Raw genomic sequence first — 18222 nt, 5'->3', positions numbered from 1 at the left:
ACGACATTTGATAAATTCTTCCGATATATTCGTTATTAAGGGTTTCACTGTACCTTAAGAGTTGACTTAAAAATTTAGAAATGTGTCTAAAATTCAAAATATTAAATGTTTACATTTTTAGTATCTCCGACAGTTTTTATGATACAAAGAGAGAGGCTAAATTTTACCAAGTTTTAAACACTTATAATGTTGCTCTATAGTCCTTTGACAACTATTATCTTTCCGAAAATCAAAAACAAATTGTAGATCTAGGGTTAGAAAATCTAATGTACAGCATGACACCCCACCGAGAAAATTATATCAAAACTTGTCTGCGATACATACATTTTAATTTAAAACCATGATTTAAGCTGCAACATTGCAAGGAACAAAGTTTCAACTATTTTTGTCTCTGGAAGTTGAGTTCGGTTTCATAGAAATAAACTCCCTACAATGTTCAACAAATTTTTTTGCGTTGTATATTTTGGAATGAAGCATTGATCTCCATCTTGTGGATTAATTCCTCTTTAATACCCCATAGTGATCCTACCATGCAGGCATAACTAGGGATGGATCAGAAAAACCTATGGGTCAGAAAACATATAGGTTATTTATCTTGATAAAAAAAACATAAAGGACAACATTCATAAACTTATATTCCTGAAAAAAAAAATTAATTATCATAAAACTTAGATTCAAAGAATTTAAAACCACGTTGCTTAACTGCCAAAAACAGTTTTAAGTGGAACCAACCATGTTTCAGCCGCCTCTCAAATTTAAGATGCAGCTTAAATGCTTAAAATTTGGTCTTTTGGTTTGTAAGAAAATGTTATATATAACTTTATTTCATGTGTTAAGATTTTGTATTCGTCCAGTACATAGCACAATAAATATATATTATTTAACTTATTTCTAAACATATTATTTTTTTTTAGTTTTTGTCACAAGAGATAATAAATATATATCTCTTAAAATTTAATTGTTTAAACATCAAGCATAATATTTGAATAATTATAATCAAGCATTTAGAGAAATGATGGATTACTGAACCATAGTTTTCTTCTATTTCCTCTACTCCTCTTCAAATACAGCATTTCGCTTTCTTAATTTCAATCCCTAAAACAGTTTAAATATAAAGGTACAGTAAACTAATATTTTTAAACAAAGACTTTATCCAAAAAAAAATCACATATGAAAGTGAAAAACTCACTCTGCTTGAAGCATTTATTTTACTTTAATATAACAACCAAAGAGTCTGGAACATTCATAAAAAGGTTGTCTGGGGTATGCATTTTTTAATCTCTTTGATCCGGAAAAGGAGTTCAAAGTGTACATTTAATGTAAATGTTCACAAATTATATGCAGTGCATCAAAATGATACAGTATGATCCCAGAAGTTTGGACATATCCATTAGAAGTTGTTCAATTAAAATTTTTCTTGCTATGTGTTATAGTATCAGTTATTTTTTTATTAAATATTAAAACATACAAAATGGTAGTTTGGAAAGTGAATATGTGGTAAATAGCATTTTTTTCCAGGGTCAAACAGATTTTAAAGCACACATGTGTAAAGTATGCTTTCAGTACTGTAGCATTAAACAAAATGTTGATTTTGCAATTTTTTGAATTAATTTTATTCTATATAAATATCCTCTGCTTTGTGATAAGAACATAAATCCTATACCCCACATGGAAGGAATGCTAAGAACTTAAATCCTATACCCCTCATGGAAGGAATGCTAAGAACATAAATCCTATACCCCTCCTGGAAGGAATTAAGAACATAAATCCTATACCCCTCCTGGAAGGAATGCTAAGAACTTAAATCCAATACCTCTCCTGGAAGGAATCATAAGAACATAAATCCTATACCCCCCTTGGAAGGAATGCTAAGAACATAAATCCTATACCCCTCCTGGAAGGAATGATAAGAACATAAATCTTATACCCCTCCTGGAATTAATCATAAGAACATAAATCCTATACCCCCCTTGGAAGGAATGCTAAGAACATAAATCCTATACCCCTCCTGGAAGGAATGATAAGAACATAAATCTTATACCCCTCCTGGAATTAATGCTTAGAACATAAATCCTATACCCCTCCTGGAAGGAATGACTGCATGAACTCCATTGGAACAGGAAATATAATTGTAGAGTTCTTCTCTGCTGAGATAGTGTTCAGGGTCTGCAGGTATCGCAGCTGAAGAGCAGCAGGACTAGTGGATATAATATCTGCTGCTTCCTTTAGGGCTGTGCTGCTTCTTTGTTCTCCTTCAGCAGCAATAACCTAGGTTGGTAAAATATTAAAGATAGATATTGAGGGGACTGTCAATTTTATTTTGTAGAGTGACTTGTCCTATTTAGAAGTATACTTTTAAAACTTTGTCTGTCTAAAAATCCAGAGCTTTTCACAAATTATGCATCAATTTTCTACTCAGGGGACGACTTTGAGGTGTCCCAACTCCTTGATCTTTGACAATACATTTCTTACTTTTTTATAGACATGTACATTTCAAAACTGTAATGTATTTTTTTCTAGCTTTAGTTTAAAAGTATGGGTATATACTTATTAAGAATGTTCAGAATTCATCAAGGTTTAAAAAATAAAAAATGACAATATTTACTCAAGTAAATGTTCTTATAAGAGTGCATTTTACCTTGGCCCTGGCCTCCCTTGTTGCTTCAGCTTCAGCAGCCATTGCTCGCTGCATTTGCTGGGGCAAACTTAATTTAAGAATATTCATTCATTCATTCATTCATTCATTCATTCATTCATTCATCCTTCTATCCTTCTTTCCTTCTATCCTTCTATCCTTCTATCCTTCTATCCTTCTATCCTTCTATCCTTCTATCCTTCTATCCTTCTATCCTTCTATCCTTCTATCCCTCTATCCCTCTATCCATCACGCTGCATATTAAGAAGATTCAAATTTTGTTAACAAACAATAACAAAAAGATATTCCTGTGGAAAACAATCATAAAGTTCATAAAAAATATTTTTAAGATTATTATTATTACCGAACATCCTTTATCTCAACCCTATCTACATGGACTCCCCAGGGCTCAGTTGCAATCTCCTAAAACATAAAATATAGCAATTTTCTAAAATATTGTTGCAATCTCTTTAAAAATTAAGTGACCACTGGAAAATAGCATAAAATAATAAGTATAAAGAAAGATGTAAATTTATATTTCATAAAAAGAATGGGATAAGCAAAACTTGGGGAAGGGAATAGAGGGGGGGGGGGTCTATTGCACCCTTGAAAATATAGTTGATGAGAAGGTAACCAAATACTTTTCTAGAATAAATATGTTTGCTTTGCTGGTTTCCGAATTTTTTTGCTACGTTTCAATGCCACATTTTCGGAAATGTTATAACATCACCTATCTTTCATAACATGTAATATATGCATATAAATGTCATTTTGTCATGCAATATGAGTTACACATGCTATTTGCCAAAGATGGTACATCATACATGTATATTGTACAAATTATTGTCTTATTAGGTAAATTAGTAAATTCCAAACTGTAATTTACCTACTTTGCTCTACTTACAAAATTTAGAATATTTAAAATGCTTGAATTTTTATAAACATTAAACAATGGACTTTTTTACTCACCAGATTCTTGTGCATTTTCTCTCCAATTGATTCTCTTTCAGATAATATCTCAGACAAGTTTCTAGTTCCCAATACATTTCTAAACAAGTTTCTAGTTACCAATACATTTATAAATAAGTTTCTAGTTCCCAATACATTTCTAAACAAGTTTCTAGTTCCCAATACATTTCTAAATAAGTTTCTAGTTCCCAATACATTTCTAAACAAGTTTCTAGTTACCAATACATTTCTAAATAAGTTTCTAGTTACCAATACATTTCTAAATAAGTTTCTAGTTCCCAATACATTTCTAAACAAGTTTCTAGTTACCAATACATTTCTAAATAAGTTTCTGGTTACCAATACATTTCTAGCCAAGTTTCTGGTTACCAATACATTTCTAGCCAAGTTTCTGGTTACCAATACATTTATAAACAAGTTTCTGGTTCCTAATACATTTCTATTTCTCAACAAGTTTCTGGTTCCCAATACATTTCTAAACAAATTTCTAGTTACCAATACTTTTCTAAATAAGTTTCTGGTTCCCAATACATTTCTAAACAAGTTTCTGGTTACCTATACATTTCTAAACAAGTTTCTAGTTCCCAATACATTTCTAAACAAGTTTCTAGTTCCCAATACATTTCTAAACAAGTTTCTAGTTCCCAATACATTTCTAAACAAGTTTCTGGTTCCTAATACATTTTTATTTCTCAACAAGTTTCTGGTTCCCAATACATTTCTAAACAAGTTTCTAGTCCTCAATACATTTCTAAACTATTTTCTAGTGCCTAATACATTTCTAAACCAGTTTCTGGTTTCCAATACATTTCTAAACAAGTTTCTAGTTCCCAATACATTTCTCAACTAGTTTCCGGTTCCCAATACATTTTTAAACAAGTTTCTGGTTTCCAATACATTTCTAAACAATTTTCTAGTTCCCAATACATTTCTCAACTAGTTTCTGGTTTCTAATACATTTCTAAACAAGTTTCTAGTTCCAAATACATTTCTAAACAAGTTTCTGGTTTCCAATACATGTTTAAACAAGTTTCTAGTTCTCAATACATTTCTTAGCAAGTTTCCGGATCCTAATGAATTTCTAACCAAGTTTCTGGTTCCCAATACATTTATAACCAAGTTTCTGGTTCCTAATATATTTCTAGCCAAGTTTCTGGTCCTTAATACATTTTTAAACAAGGTTCTGGTTCTGAATACATTTCTAAACAAGTTTCTGGTTACCAATTCATTTCTCAACTAGTTTCTGGTTCCCAATACATTTCTCAACAAGTTTCTGGTTTCCAATACATTTTTAAATAATCTTCTAGTTCCCAATACATTTCTTAGCAAGTTTCCGGATCCTAATACATTTCTAACCAAGTTTCTGGTTCCCAATACATTTCTTACCAAGTTTCTGGTTCCTAATACATTTCTAGCCAAGTTTCTGGTCCCTAATACATTTCTAAACAGGTTTCTGGTTCCTAATACATTTCTAAACAAGTTTCTGGTTACCAATACATTTCTCAACTAGTTTCTGGTTACCAATACATTTCTCAACTGGTTTCTGGTTCCTAATACATTTCTAAACAAGTTTCTGGTTACCAATACATTTCTCAACTAGTTTCTGGTTCCCAATACAATTCTTAACAAGTTTTGATATATGCTAAATAGTAAATACATCTCAAAAGTTTCTATTTCTTACTTTATTTTTTAATAGTTTTCTTTTCGAAACAATGTATGATATGGCAAAAATAAAGTGGATGTCGTTTATATCAATACATGAAAAAGACTTTCAATCTTTTTTCTCAAGTTTTCCAACAGCATGGATACTGTAAACGCAGACCACTGTAGTAAATAAGTATTTAATTAAAAGAAAAATTTAGTCGAATATTTTTTTTTAAAATTATACTTTGAAGAATATATGGTAAAGTTATACCTAAGTGTAGTAGCAGCCAGGAGCCTAGTAGACCGATTGTAATCATCATTGTTGCAAATAGCAGCCAAGGGGTTGGACACCTTAACAAAATAATCTAAAATCTTAAATCAGTCAAAATTAAAAGCAAATCAAAAGAAATTCTGTCTTCAACAAACATTCTTTACGACTTGTTTAAGCGCTAATTTGATATAGAGGAGTTTGAATTTCTTGAATTATGATCAGTTTAAGTCAAATATCAAACCATATGAAACCAACATAACATTTCAATCATTCTTTTAAAGAAATAGTTGAAGTGAATAATTAAGAAGTTTTATAATTTCTTAAATTATGATCCATTTGTTTATTTTAGTGTATCAGTGCATGAGATAAGGACATAGTTTAAACCTGTATTGTATGCTTTAAAGAAATAGTTGAAGTGAATAATTAAGAAGTTTTATAATTTCTTAGATTATGATCCATTTTTGATTTCAGTGTATCAGTGCATGAGATGAGGACATAGTTTAAACCTGTATTGTATGCTTTAAAACTTCGCCTGATACACTAAACAAAACGTTTCCTCGAAAATAAGCTGAAAAAAACTTTTGAATTTCTCCATATTTTGAAAACTGAAGAGCAGACTACATTTGGAAATCCGGGGTTCACAAGACCATCATGAAGATAAATGGAGATTGTAAGGTCGTCGCTCAATTTCCATGTTAATCTGGATGCCCTGTACCTGGTAGTAAACTACAGCTGGACACCCTGTACCTGGTAGTAAACTACAGCTGGACACCGTGTACCTGGTAGTAAACTACAGCTGGACACCCTCTACCTGGTAGTAAACTACAGCTGGAAACCCTGTACCTGGTAGTAAACTACAGATGGACACCCTGTACCTGGTAGTAAACTACAGCTGGACACCCTGTACCTGGTAGTAAATTACAGCTGGACACCCTCTACCTGGTAGTAAACTACAGCTGGAAACCCTGTACCTGGTAGAAAACTACAGCTGGACACCCTGTACCTGGTAGTAAACAACAGCTTGACACCCTGTACCTGGTAGTAAACTACAGCTTGACACCCTGTACTTGGTAGTAAACAACCGCTTGACACCCTGTACCTGGTAGTAAACTACAGCATCAACACTAACAGTAACACTGTCCTTGGTCAATATCTCCTGAGGAGGAACATCAAATGCTCCAGTTCGTAGATCAACACATCTAGGATAAATACAGGATGTCCCACGAAACATGACAGTTGGTGAATAGTTTAAATTGTCTGCTTCCATAATTAGTTAAGTTGTTTGATATTAAAGAGAATGCTAAAAAATATTGTATGCCAATTATATTATTGTTAAATTGGTTTTAAAGTAAAAATTTTTCGAGAAAAGATGTTTTTAGCGAAATGACATGCAAAAAGTCATTATTATCCAATATCATAAATGAATGAAGACATTCAAAACTAATCAACAACTGTCATGTTTCGTGGGACACCCTGTACAATATAGAAGAATTTGTTAGTTTATTGGCGATGTAAACGCATTTTAAGTGATTTTTCTTTTATATAGAGTGGAATGTCGGATTTTTGTCAACCATTTAGTTTGCAAATTACATAGACAAAGGGAGATACTAATAATAATAATAAATAAATAAATACTAAAAAGCTAATCGAATTGTGTTTGCTGAATATATAACGCCGGCAGTCGATTCTGTCTTCCATTTTTCAATGAAAAATGAATTCTTGAAAAAGTCTTGTAAAATAACACCAATACAAGAGAAATATATTTATTTATTAAACCTATATGTATCGATGCAGGGAACAATAAAGAAGAGTCCAGGTCCTTTAGCTCCTCCAGACTTCAGGCGTCCCAGACGGAATATAACAGCTCTTTCATATTCCTGGACTACCTACACAATATATTCCTGGACTACAAAGACAAGAATACATGGTTACCTTGATACAACTCCGGCTAGATACTGGTAGGGTGAGTAGGACAAGGATACAAGAATATTGTTACCTTGACACAACCCCAGCAAGATACTGGTAGGGTGAGAAGGACAAGGATACAAGAATACTGTTACCTTGACACAACCCCAGCTAGATACCAGTAGGGTGAGTAGGACAAGAATACAAGAATACTGCTACCTTGATACAACCCCAGCTAGATACTGGTAGGGTTAGTAGGACAAGAATACAAGAATACTGTTACCTTTACACAACCCCAGCTAGATACCAGTAGGGTGAGTAGGACAAGGATACAAGAATACTGTTACCTTTACACAACCCCAGCAAGATACTGGTAGGGTGAGAAGGACAAGGATACAAGAATACTGTTACCTTGACACAACCCCAGCAAGATACTGGTAGGGTGAGAAGGACAAGGATACAAGAATACTGTTACCTTTACACAACCCCAGCTAGATACTGGTAGGGTTAGTAGGACAAGGATACAAGAATACTGTTACCTTGACACAACCCCAGCAAGATACTGGTAGGGTGAGAAGGACAAGGATACAAGAATACTGTTACCTTTACACAACCCCAGCTAGATACCAGTAGGGTGAGTAGGAGAAGAATACAAGAATACTGTTACCTTGACACAACCCCAGATAGATACTGGTAGGGTGAGAAGGACAAGGATATATGAGAATATAGTGATCAGTAGAGAACAGCAACTATCTCCCTTAACAAACAAAAATTTAAAGGGTTAAAAAATTAAATGTAAAATGTGCCCTAAACGATTGACGATTCACGAAGGGGAATATCTCTGCCATTTTAAAATAGGAATTTAAAAATTTCTATAAATAAGATTTTTAGTTTTAATTTTTTTTATTTTAACTTTGAATGAACTCAAGTTATAAATTTGACTAAGTAGGATGGAATAATCAATGAACTAACTCGAATATTTATTCATTTAATTGAAAAAATGAAAGCCTTCATTGGCGTGTGTATTCTTAAAATCGATGGCCTCGAAAAACAACACACTGGGTGGAAATTTCCCCTGGTTCAATTTATGACAAAAGTATATTAAAAATAACCTAAACTGAAGCTTTGTAATAAATTAATTTTGCAAACATTGAAAGGTTTATTTTTTTAGTTAATGCTTTCTATTGAAGAAAGTTTGAAAAGAATATTATTAAAAGTTTCATGCGGTTCATGTATTTTTAAATGTTCAAATCGTAATTTACATGTTTTATAACATACAATTTTATTATAATAGGCTTCCAGGGTGCTTCGCACTCATCTTTAACTTGTTTTTTCGTTGATTTAAAAATCGAAATTTTTAAATTCTAACCATCCATACACCTTCCCTGGGATCATGTGAGATCACACACAATATTTGGGCCCGATTAGTTCAGCCGTTTTGACGTTTATCGGTTAAAAACAAACAGACAGACACCAAAACAAGTAAAATTTATTTATATTTATAAAGCTTCTCAAATTTGGGACGAGCTCCTTGAACGCCACTTTTTAATAAAGTTATAATTTGAGTAAATTATTAGAAAGGAAAAACTGTCGATATCGGAAACCTGTCCTAATTAACTAATTAAGGACAAAAATTAATTTCTGGAATAAATTTTAAAATCGGAAAAAACTTGTTTTTTAAGAAATCAACAATGAAAGGACTCTAATTGTTTGATGCAAAATCATGATACCCAATGAAAATCATCCAATAAAAATACTCCAATGGTCTGTATGGTCTCGAATGAGAAAACTATGGTCTCCAATGAGAAACCCATGGTCTCCAATGAGAAAATGATGGTCTCCAATAAGAAAACTATGATCTCCAAATGAGAAATCTATGGTCTCCAAAGAGATAACTATGGTCTCCAATGAATAAACACTGGTCTCAAATGATTAAACTTTGGTCTCCAATCAGAAAACTCTGGTCTCCAATGAGAATGTTATGGTCTTTAAAAAAACTATGATCTCCATTAAGAAAACTACGGCCCTGTAAAAGTGTGATCTCCGACATAAATATATTCTTTGACAATTAAAGTATGATCTCTATCATCAAATTTGTTCTCCATGAAAACAAAACTGGGATCTCTGACAATAGAACTGGGATCTCTGACAATAGAACTGGGATCTCTGACAATAAAACTGTGATCTCTGACAATAGAACTGGGATCTCTGACAATAAAACTTTGATCTCTGACAATAGAACCGGGATCTCTGACAATAAAACTGGGATCTCTGACAATAAAACTGTGATCTCTGACAATAAAACTGTGATCTCTGATAATAGAACTGGGATCTCTGAAAATAAAATTGTGATCTCTGACAATAAAACTGTGATCTCTGACAATAAAACTGTGATCTCTGACAATAAACTGTGATCTCTGACAATAAAACTGTGATCTCTGACAATAAAACTGTACTTTCTGACAATAGAACTGTTAATAAAGAATGATCTTTGATAACAAATCCCATGTTTTTCATTACCTCCGAATCATCATCATATGCAGTTCCATAGTTCTTCTTAAATCCATGAGAATTAGCTCCTGACACATCAGACACTGAGTTCCGTCCCATCTCCTCCTTCCATAAAAAAACAATTTAGTAAAGGGAAACATCGCAAATAATACTGGGGGTTTATGTTAAAACAAGATATTAATTTTACTTAGGCATGAACACAAGTTATGAGTTCCGTCCCATCTCCTCCTTCCATAAAAAACAATTTAGTAAAGGGAAACATCGCAAATAATACTGGGGGTTTATGTTAAAACAAGATATTAATTTTACTTAGGCATGAACACAAGTTATGACTTAATCCTTACAGAATTCTTAAACCCGGTATATTCCAAATCAAGTATAAAAGTGTAAAGCAAACATGCACCATCAGGGCTTCCTAGTTTATGCCAAGGTTGTAATGCAAGGAAAGTTATTTCAGAGGTGTACGCATCTTTTGTACTGCAGTGTACTGTCTCTGGGCGGTAATGTAAACACAAGACGACTGTCGAAGCCTGACATGGGATCCATCTTTCACATAAAAAATCAATGAAATATTCTGGTCATAGGAAAATATTATGTGAATTATCAAAATTATCAAAATTTAATGTTTTTAACCTCCTAGGATACTAAACGAACAATCATGCATCTATTGTTGTTTACAAATTCCGCCCAAAGAGAACTGATTTCAATATGTACGCAACTTTAATTAACTTTCCTTGCATTTCGTCCTTGGTTTATGATATGTAAGGTAAGATTTGCTTTTTTGAATGCGAACTCCTCCAGCGAGCTACATAGGTCACAGATATATTCCTCCCGTTAACCAAACAATACATCGCAAAACAAATTTTTGTTCAAAGAACATAAGGAAATATACGAGTTATACTCACTTGAGAAAGGTTTAGTTGCTTATGCTCGTCAGACATAGAATACATGAACAGTGGGGAACACTTTCATTAAACTGAAATCATTAATTACATGAACAGTGGGGAACACTTTAATTAAACTGAAATTATTAAATACATGAACAGTGGGGAACACTTTCATTAAACTGAAATCATTAAATACATGAACAGTGGCAAACACTTTAATTAAACTGAAATTATTAGAAACATGAACAGTTGGGAACACTTTCATTAAACTGAAATCATTAAATACATGAACGGTGGCATGAACACTTTCATTAAATTGAAATTATAGAACACATGAACAGTGCTGAACACTTTTATGAAACTAAAATCATAGAATACATTAACAGTATATACGGTTTGAACAATTATCAAACTGAAATCAAATTTAGAAGTTATTATTTTCTTCTAGCTGAATACTATTTTTTTTATATCATGTTACTCTGTGATAATTGAGTTGCAGACCAATTTACAGTTTTCAGAATTTAACACTTTTGCAGATAAAAAAACGATAATATCTTCCTCACTTTTATTTAGACAGAGGTATCCGTTGTAAAGAGAAAATTCAACTGCAAGGTAACTTTCAAATGTTTGTTATGATTTGTTTTTCTATGTAAATCCAATAATATTGAAACTGCTGCGTCGAACGGGTCCAAATTTTGTAAAGGGGCAACATTTTTTAATATCATATTTTTATGTTTGTTTGCGTTGTTTGAGTGTTTATTGGTTTTATTGGATCCAAACATCGTCGGAGTAAAAAACTTTACATACATAAAACAAATATCTTTTTTATTGTTTAAATAAAAATACGACGTAAAACTGTTTTATTAAAGTACGTTGTTAATTCCATGGAGAATACCCATTTATGTATTTGTTTAAGTCATATATGTGTATATATGGTAAAGCCCTACTCCATAACCAGTTCTCGAAATGTATCTATCCAGGTCAACCAGGACACAACCCACCTGGCTCTAAATGCCACACTGTAAGACTTGATCGTAATGCCTTCTCGTCTGCTGGTTGTCTCTCTGAACTTTCTGGTTTATTCTCTGGAACCAGTGTCCCAATTTAATGGATTTGAGCCCCGGCTGAAATCTGCCAAAAACCGGTTTCAATTGAGCGCCGGCTTAATTCTTGAAAAATTGAATACAATTTTTGGTGAAACCAACAATATTTGAGCCGTGGCTCAAATTCTTTAAATTCGGCCTCAGATTAACTTTCTTACTGTCCTTGCTGTGCCTGTCTTAATCCGTATTTGTTCTGGATACAGCTGTGGATTTTTCATAACATGTAGGTTTTATAGAATAGCTCTTTGGATGACTTCTCTTCCATTTTTTTATATCTTTACTTTGAACCTTTTTACTTACCCTTTTCTCCCAGCCTTCATGCTCATGTTGATTTTTCTCCTTAACCAACTTCCTTGATTCAGCAATTCCTCTCCTTTTATCTTGTTTTCTTCTTATCTCTTGGTCTCGACTCCTTTCTTCTGACTTTGTTTCCACTCTTTGTACTTGTTTTTCTGTGTTTTCCAACCTTGTTTCCACTCTGTTAGCTGTTTCTGCTGGATCCCCTTCTAGATATGTCTCTCCTTGATGTTTAGGGGTTGGCTCTTTACCCGCGAATTTAAAAAGTATGACTACTTCCTCTGTCAATTTCTAGTCTTGTTTTACTATCTCTTTACCATCTGTCTTTAAGTTTTTACAAATAAATGTTTTCTTTTTTACTTTCCTTTGTGGAATAACCTGATTTTTGTACATCATCTATTATCTTTCTTCAACAATATTAGCTCTTGAACTTATTACTATTCCTCTGGTACCATTGATTTGTTGAAGACGAAGTTCTTGTTTTCTTGTTCTTCTTCTCCCAGATTTATCATCAAACTCTTGGCAATGATTCTGAAGTCGGCATAATTCTGTTTATTCTTCTCTTCTTGTATTGAAGTTTTTGTTCAAATCTCAGCCTCAGGGCTTCCAATTCTCTGCACTATGAAGGTTTCCTCCAGCTTTTTCTGTTCATGTTTGGTATTCTGATGTCTGGTTCTTCACTGTGCCCTCTAGGGTATAATTCAAAACTGTGCATTGTTATACTCTGTTTGCACTGTTCGCAACTTGTTGCTTCATTGTTCCTTGGAGTCTGTGGTATTTGCTACTCCAAAACAAGTTCTTGAAGCATATCCATCCAGGTTTACCCCTTCTGCTATCAAAGTCAACCAGGACACAACCCACTTGGCTCTAAATGTCACACGGGGACACAAGAGTAACTATCCAACAAGCTATTATCAAACAGGACACAACCCACCTGGCTCTAAATGCCACACAGGGACACAAGCGTAGCTATACAACAAGCTATTAAATCAGTGCTCTAAATACCACATAAGGACACAAGCTTAGATATCAACAAGCTATATATATCGATCCAAAAGGATGGGTACAATCCAACCTGGTTATATCTCAACACAGGGTTTCAGTGATTTAAATCTCACACAAAGACACAAGCCTAGCTATCAACAAGCTCTATATATCGATCCCAAAGGATGGGGACGATCCAACCTGGTTATATCAACACATGGTTTCAGGATTACTCTCTTGCAGTAATCAGTACAAAGTTACTCTACAAACTGACTTTATTTAAACATCTTATGTCACAAGTTAACGTGAATTGACATAACTACAATGCCTACGTCGTTATCCATATCACATGATTAAGACATTCATATTATATATTTACTGTACAGTTAAAGTTTAATGTGCGTATTTATGAGATTAGCGCGCAAGAATAGATATAACGTAGTTAAGTTATCTCCACAAATATGTATAGTATAATTTAAGTATATCATCTGATTTAATGTAATCATGCTATATATTTAATTGAAACACAGTTTCAATGAATAATATCATTATGTATAAGTCTACAACGTAAATTGTTAATAATGTTAATAATACAATTTATCGGGTGGCAGGCATTACCTTACTGGTCCCACACAATATAGCTTTCCAGTATATTTAACACGTAAATATTGGGAAAACTCACATAAAAAATCTGTGTTTTTGACTTTTTATACGTCACCCCCCCCCCCCCCCCCCCCCCCCCCCCATGCACTAGAAAAATTACTGAACATAGTTTAAAATATCGAACACGTTGAGAGAATTGGCTAACACAGATGTCTCCTCATTGCATGGCTGGATATATTGCTGTTCGCTTCTGATTGGTTGAATAAAAACCTCTTTAAAAGCTGTGAGTATGCACATTTATATATTACGCGGGACAAATCAAAATGCAATTATCAAAATGAACCAATGTAATTTCAGATGATGGAATTTAATCCTAATCAGTTAAATATCTGATTAGAATAGATAATATAGATAATGAAAATAAATTTATTTCGTCCAAAATTTGAAGACGAAATAAATTTGTCATTTAATTTTCATGTTTAAAGAAAATACTCTCGTAATCATTGATTATTAACAACACAGATAAAACACTATATGTCGTCTTTTCAAGATTTAGGGGGTTTTCGTTCACAATAACCCTGAGGCAGAAGCCAAAATTAGTTACGCGCATGCTGCGTTAACCCTATCTCTGCTGGGGTACTTGAAAACCAGGATATGCTGGGGGGGTCAATTTTACCCCCCCCCTCCCCCCCCAGCAGGAATAGGGTTAAATTACAAGACAGACAGAGAGCCTATTCTACGCTCCATGCGCGTAAGAACTAGTTTCTAGTTTTCTATCTGCGTTGTTATTAATCTATGCTCGTATACCTAATATTAGTTCTTCACAACGTACCTTGAAACAGTTAAGATCAATAATTTCATTAACTATATTACTGAACATTTTGTAATTTGCAGCGGATTTGACTTATATACGTTTAAATATGTTATGGCTTCCAATCTTTTCGGGATAAATTCGGCTCTGTTATAGACCTTAAACTGAACCTTTCTTTAAGCTTTCAAGAATACTAATTTTTTGCCTGATTTTTTTAATTAATCTACCCCCTAGGTGCTACAAAGAGCTAGGTTTGCCATGCTCTTAAACTACTCCCTAGGTGCTAGGTGACCCTTCAGGAATGGTCTGCAATGGCTTTGGATTCAAATTGATACGAAAACAAGTTAAATTAATTTAAAAACAATGACGCCCATTATTCCACTTTATTTACAGGGTGTCCCAAGAAACATGGGAATTAAATGACGACTATCGTCTTTCTTTCATGCGGGATTTTTTAGTAAATATGATCATATTGATTGTATTATCACAGTTAAAAATACCGAAAACTACTAGCCTCGGGATTTCTAAAATGTGGTCTATCATTTTTCAGGAGTTGTCAGGAAATTTGTCCAAATTTCAGTTAATCAAAAATCAACAAAACTGTTCAAATGTTTTATATCTCCGTCAGTTTTTAAAGATACAAAGAAGGTAGACCATATTTTGGAAAGCTGATTAGACGTTTAATCTTTTTTTGATGCACTTTATGTCATTTCTCAATTATTGCAAATCAAAGACAATATTCAAGTCGTCTCTCAATTCCCATGTTTATTGGTACACCCTGTGATATAATAAAGCTTTCCGCTAATTTAAATAAAATATATTTGTATGTGAGCTATGGCTGGCCAAACGGCTAGATTGAAACCTACCCTAGTCTTTTGAAATTCGACATTTTTTCTCAAAATTCGAACTTTTCTTTCTTTAAAATTTGAAATTTTTGTTAATTAAACGGACAACACACTTGAGCTAGTTTAAGTTACGAGTGTAGAACTGTATAAAGAGCATTAACCTTTTACTTGAGGATTATCTGAGTAGAGAATATGAGAGGTTTGTATTAAAACTGTTTAAGTTGGTTGAACACCATATATTCTCTCTACCTGGAGATAGATTTTATTATTTACAGCCTCAGACATGGATATTGTATAATGTAGATAAATATGTATATATATATAAATACTTGCCTTAGAGGGCGCTTCGCGCCCATCTTCTTAATTAATTGTGAACATGTTCTCTTTGTGTACATCGTAAAACAAAACAAAAATAATTCGCGGATTTTCACAAAAAATTTCGTGGATTTTCAAAATTTTAAAAAATTTATTGAAGATCGAATTTCGATGGAGACAAATATTTGAAATTTTTTTCATTCATAAACCTTCCCAGGGGTCCCTAGATAACCCACAAAAAATTTGGGCCCGATCGGTTCAGCTGTTTTGACGTTTATTGGATACAAACAAACAAACAAACAGATAGACAGACAGACAAGCCAAATTTATGTATAGATATATATATACATGACACATGCATAAAATATATATTTTATACATTGTACAGTGTATTTTCTCCAATAAAAGTGTTTTATCACATAACATATGCTTAATGATCTAATAAGTCTGTAAAATGTCTGTCTTCATGTTCTGAAATTTATCATAAAACTAGACTTAAATAGTTTTAAAACGAAACAAAAATGCACAAAAACCTTAAAATATGTGTAATTCGTAAACGATGATTAATGATTATGTAAAAATACCGCCACAACTCTTAAATTAAATATTTACATATAAAAACATTTCGGGTATCAAATATAATTATGGGAAACGTTTAACTACTCTGTCACGAATAAAAGAAAAGATGGAACCAAAATTTACGTTTCAGTGGTTGTCAAGGCCAACAGAGGACCGGAAAGCTGGAAATTATTAATTATTCATTTGATCACAAAATAATATTTAATTTCATTTTGTCAAAAAACATATTGACAAAGAACGCAATTCTAGAATCGAATTGATTTGTGTGCCATGCTTATACACGGAGCTATATATATTCTATACATTTATATAAGCTTTGCTTGTTTATATGTCTGCAGTGTGTTTGTCAAAACGTCAAAACGGCTGAACCGAACAGACCCAATTTTTTTACGCGACCTCACATGATCTCAGGGTAGGTTTATGGATGTTTAGAATTTAAAAATTTGCCGTAAAAATTAAAAAAAACTTAGCGTTCATCTTCTATTTCCACTTTAAATTGTTGCTCAATTTTTCTTCATTTTCTTTTCGAAAAACAACAAAAATTGTTGATGCTTTACCATTTTTACGAAAATCAAAAATTTGTGGAGACTGTTTTTGTGTCATTCTGAGCATCCATAAACCTTCCCTGGAGTCATGTGAGGTTGAGGTCCCCAAGAAAGGATTATTACAGTCTGAAATAAATTTTTTGCCTCTAATAGATAAGATTGAAATTTCAGTAATCCACAGAAAATCTGTATTCAGAATTAAGAAAAAATTTAAAGTAAATAATTAAAAGTTATAATGATTACTATTAAACCCTCTTTACATTACATGCACATATATTTGGCTTGTTTATAAGTCTGTTGATTTCCATTAAACGTCGAAATACCATTACCAATGAGAAGTCCGTATTGGGTTCAGGAAACTACAAGTTTGATTGAGGTTTTTCCTTATCAACCATGACAATAGTCGACCAGAGGCCGAATTTAAAGAATTTGAGCCGTGGTTTAAATTTAAGCCTTAAAGCCGCGGCTTAAATATGGTTGGTTCCACTTAAAATTGTTTCAAATGTTTCAAGATTTAAGCCGGCGCTTAATTTAAACAGGGTTTTGGCGGATTTAAGACGCGGCTCAAATTCTTTAAATTCGGCCTCAGATGACATCTCCGACTATGTGCGTTTTTATTATCTAATATTAAATAAGAATCTAGTGTCACTGTAAGCTCAAACTATCGTCCCCCAAAGTACGTAAATACTAAATAGGACGGACGTTGTTCATACATTCGTTGAAAAAGAACGGCCTCTGAGAAAGAAATATGGTCTAGAGTGACTGACTGAAATGTTTCTTCCATTATTTCAATTCAATATTTATATATTACATTACACAGGAAAAATTTTAAGTGACTTGATGTGTCGATGGCGAATATGTCGGCTAAATAATTCTGAGCAATTATATGTTCGACTTGGGTTTGCCGGAGACATAAAAGTTTGCAGGGTAAATATACGTCAAATAAGAAATACAATTATTATATTTACCCCTGAGAACTAAAATATTAATTTTCCGCCAAGGTCTTATGATTTGTTAGTGTTGTACAATTTATGATTTGCAGATTTAAAAAATTGTTTATATAATTCCAATTGTTACCAAAAATTCATTAATCGTTTAAAATTGCCTGAGTATGCAATAATGTGGAATTAATTATATCAAACTTTTGAATCTGTCAAATAAGCAAAAATAATGGACGTAATTATTGTAATACTTTGAATTGCTCCAATACTACAAATGTTATATTTTTTCCGCAATGAGTTGAGAAAACGTGACTTTGTACTTTGTCCCTTTAATAAAATACAGCAGAATCAGTTAAAGGAGATCCTAGGGAAACCCC

The 18222-nt window shown here is 32.9% G+C and overlaps 1 protein-coding gene across 1 annotated transcript; it reads right to left on the bottom strand.

The window, feature by feature from the left end:
- Window positions 1–941: 941 nt before the first annotated feature.
- Window positions 942–15698, bottom strand: LOC111707547 (band 7 protein AGAP004871). Its single transcript, XM_023480663.1, has 12 exons — window positions 15627–15698; window positions 10841–10911; window positions 9945–10040; window positions 8092–8181; window positions 7296–7405; window positions 6619–6718; window positions 5520–5599; window positions 3605–3683; window positions 3000–3058; window positions 2639–2705; window positions 2080–2268; window positions 942–1095 (listed from the first exon to the last, which is right to left on the bottom strand). Exons 2-12 carry the CDS (start codon window positions 10883–10885, stop codon window positions 1051–1053), a joined length of 960 nt encoding a protein of 319 aa, XP_023336431.1. The 5' UTR covers window positions 10886–10911; window positions 15627–15698; the 3' UTR covers window positions 942–1050.
- Window positions 15699–18222: the final 2524 nt, after the last annotated feature.

Source organism: Eurytemora carolleeae, unplaced genomic scaffold, assembly GCF_000591075.1.
Source record: "Eurytemora carolleeae unplaced genomic scaffold, Eaff_2.0 scaffold571, whole genome shotgun sequence".
Lineage (NCBI taxonomy): Eukaryota > Metazoa > Arthropoda > Copepoda > Calanoida > Temoridae > Eurytemora > Eurytemora carolleeae.
The sequence above is the reverse complement of the archived record's forward strand: the minus strand, read 5'-3'. Positions and strand labels throughout refer to the sequence as shown.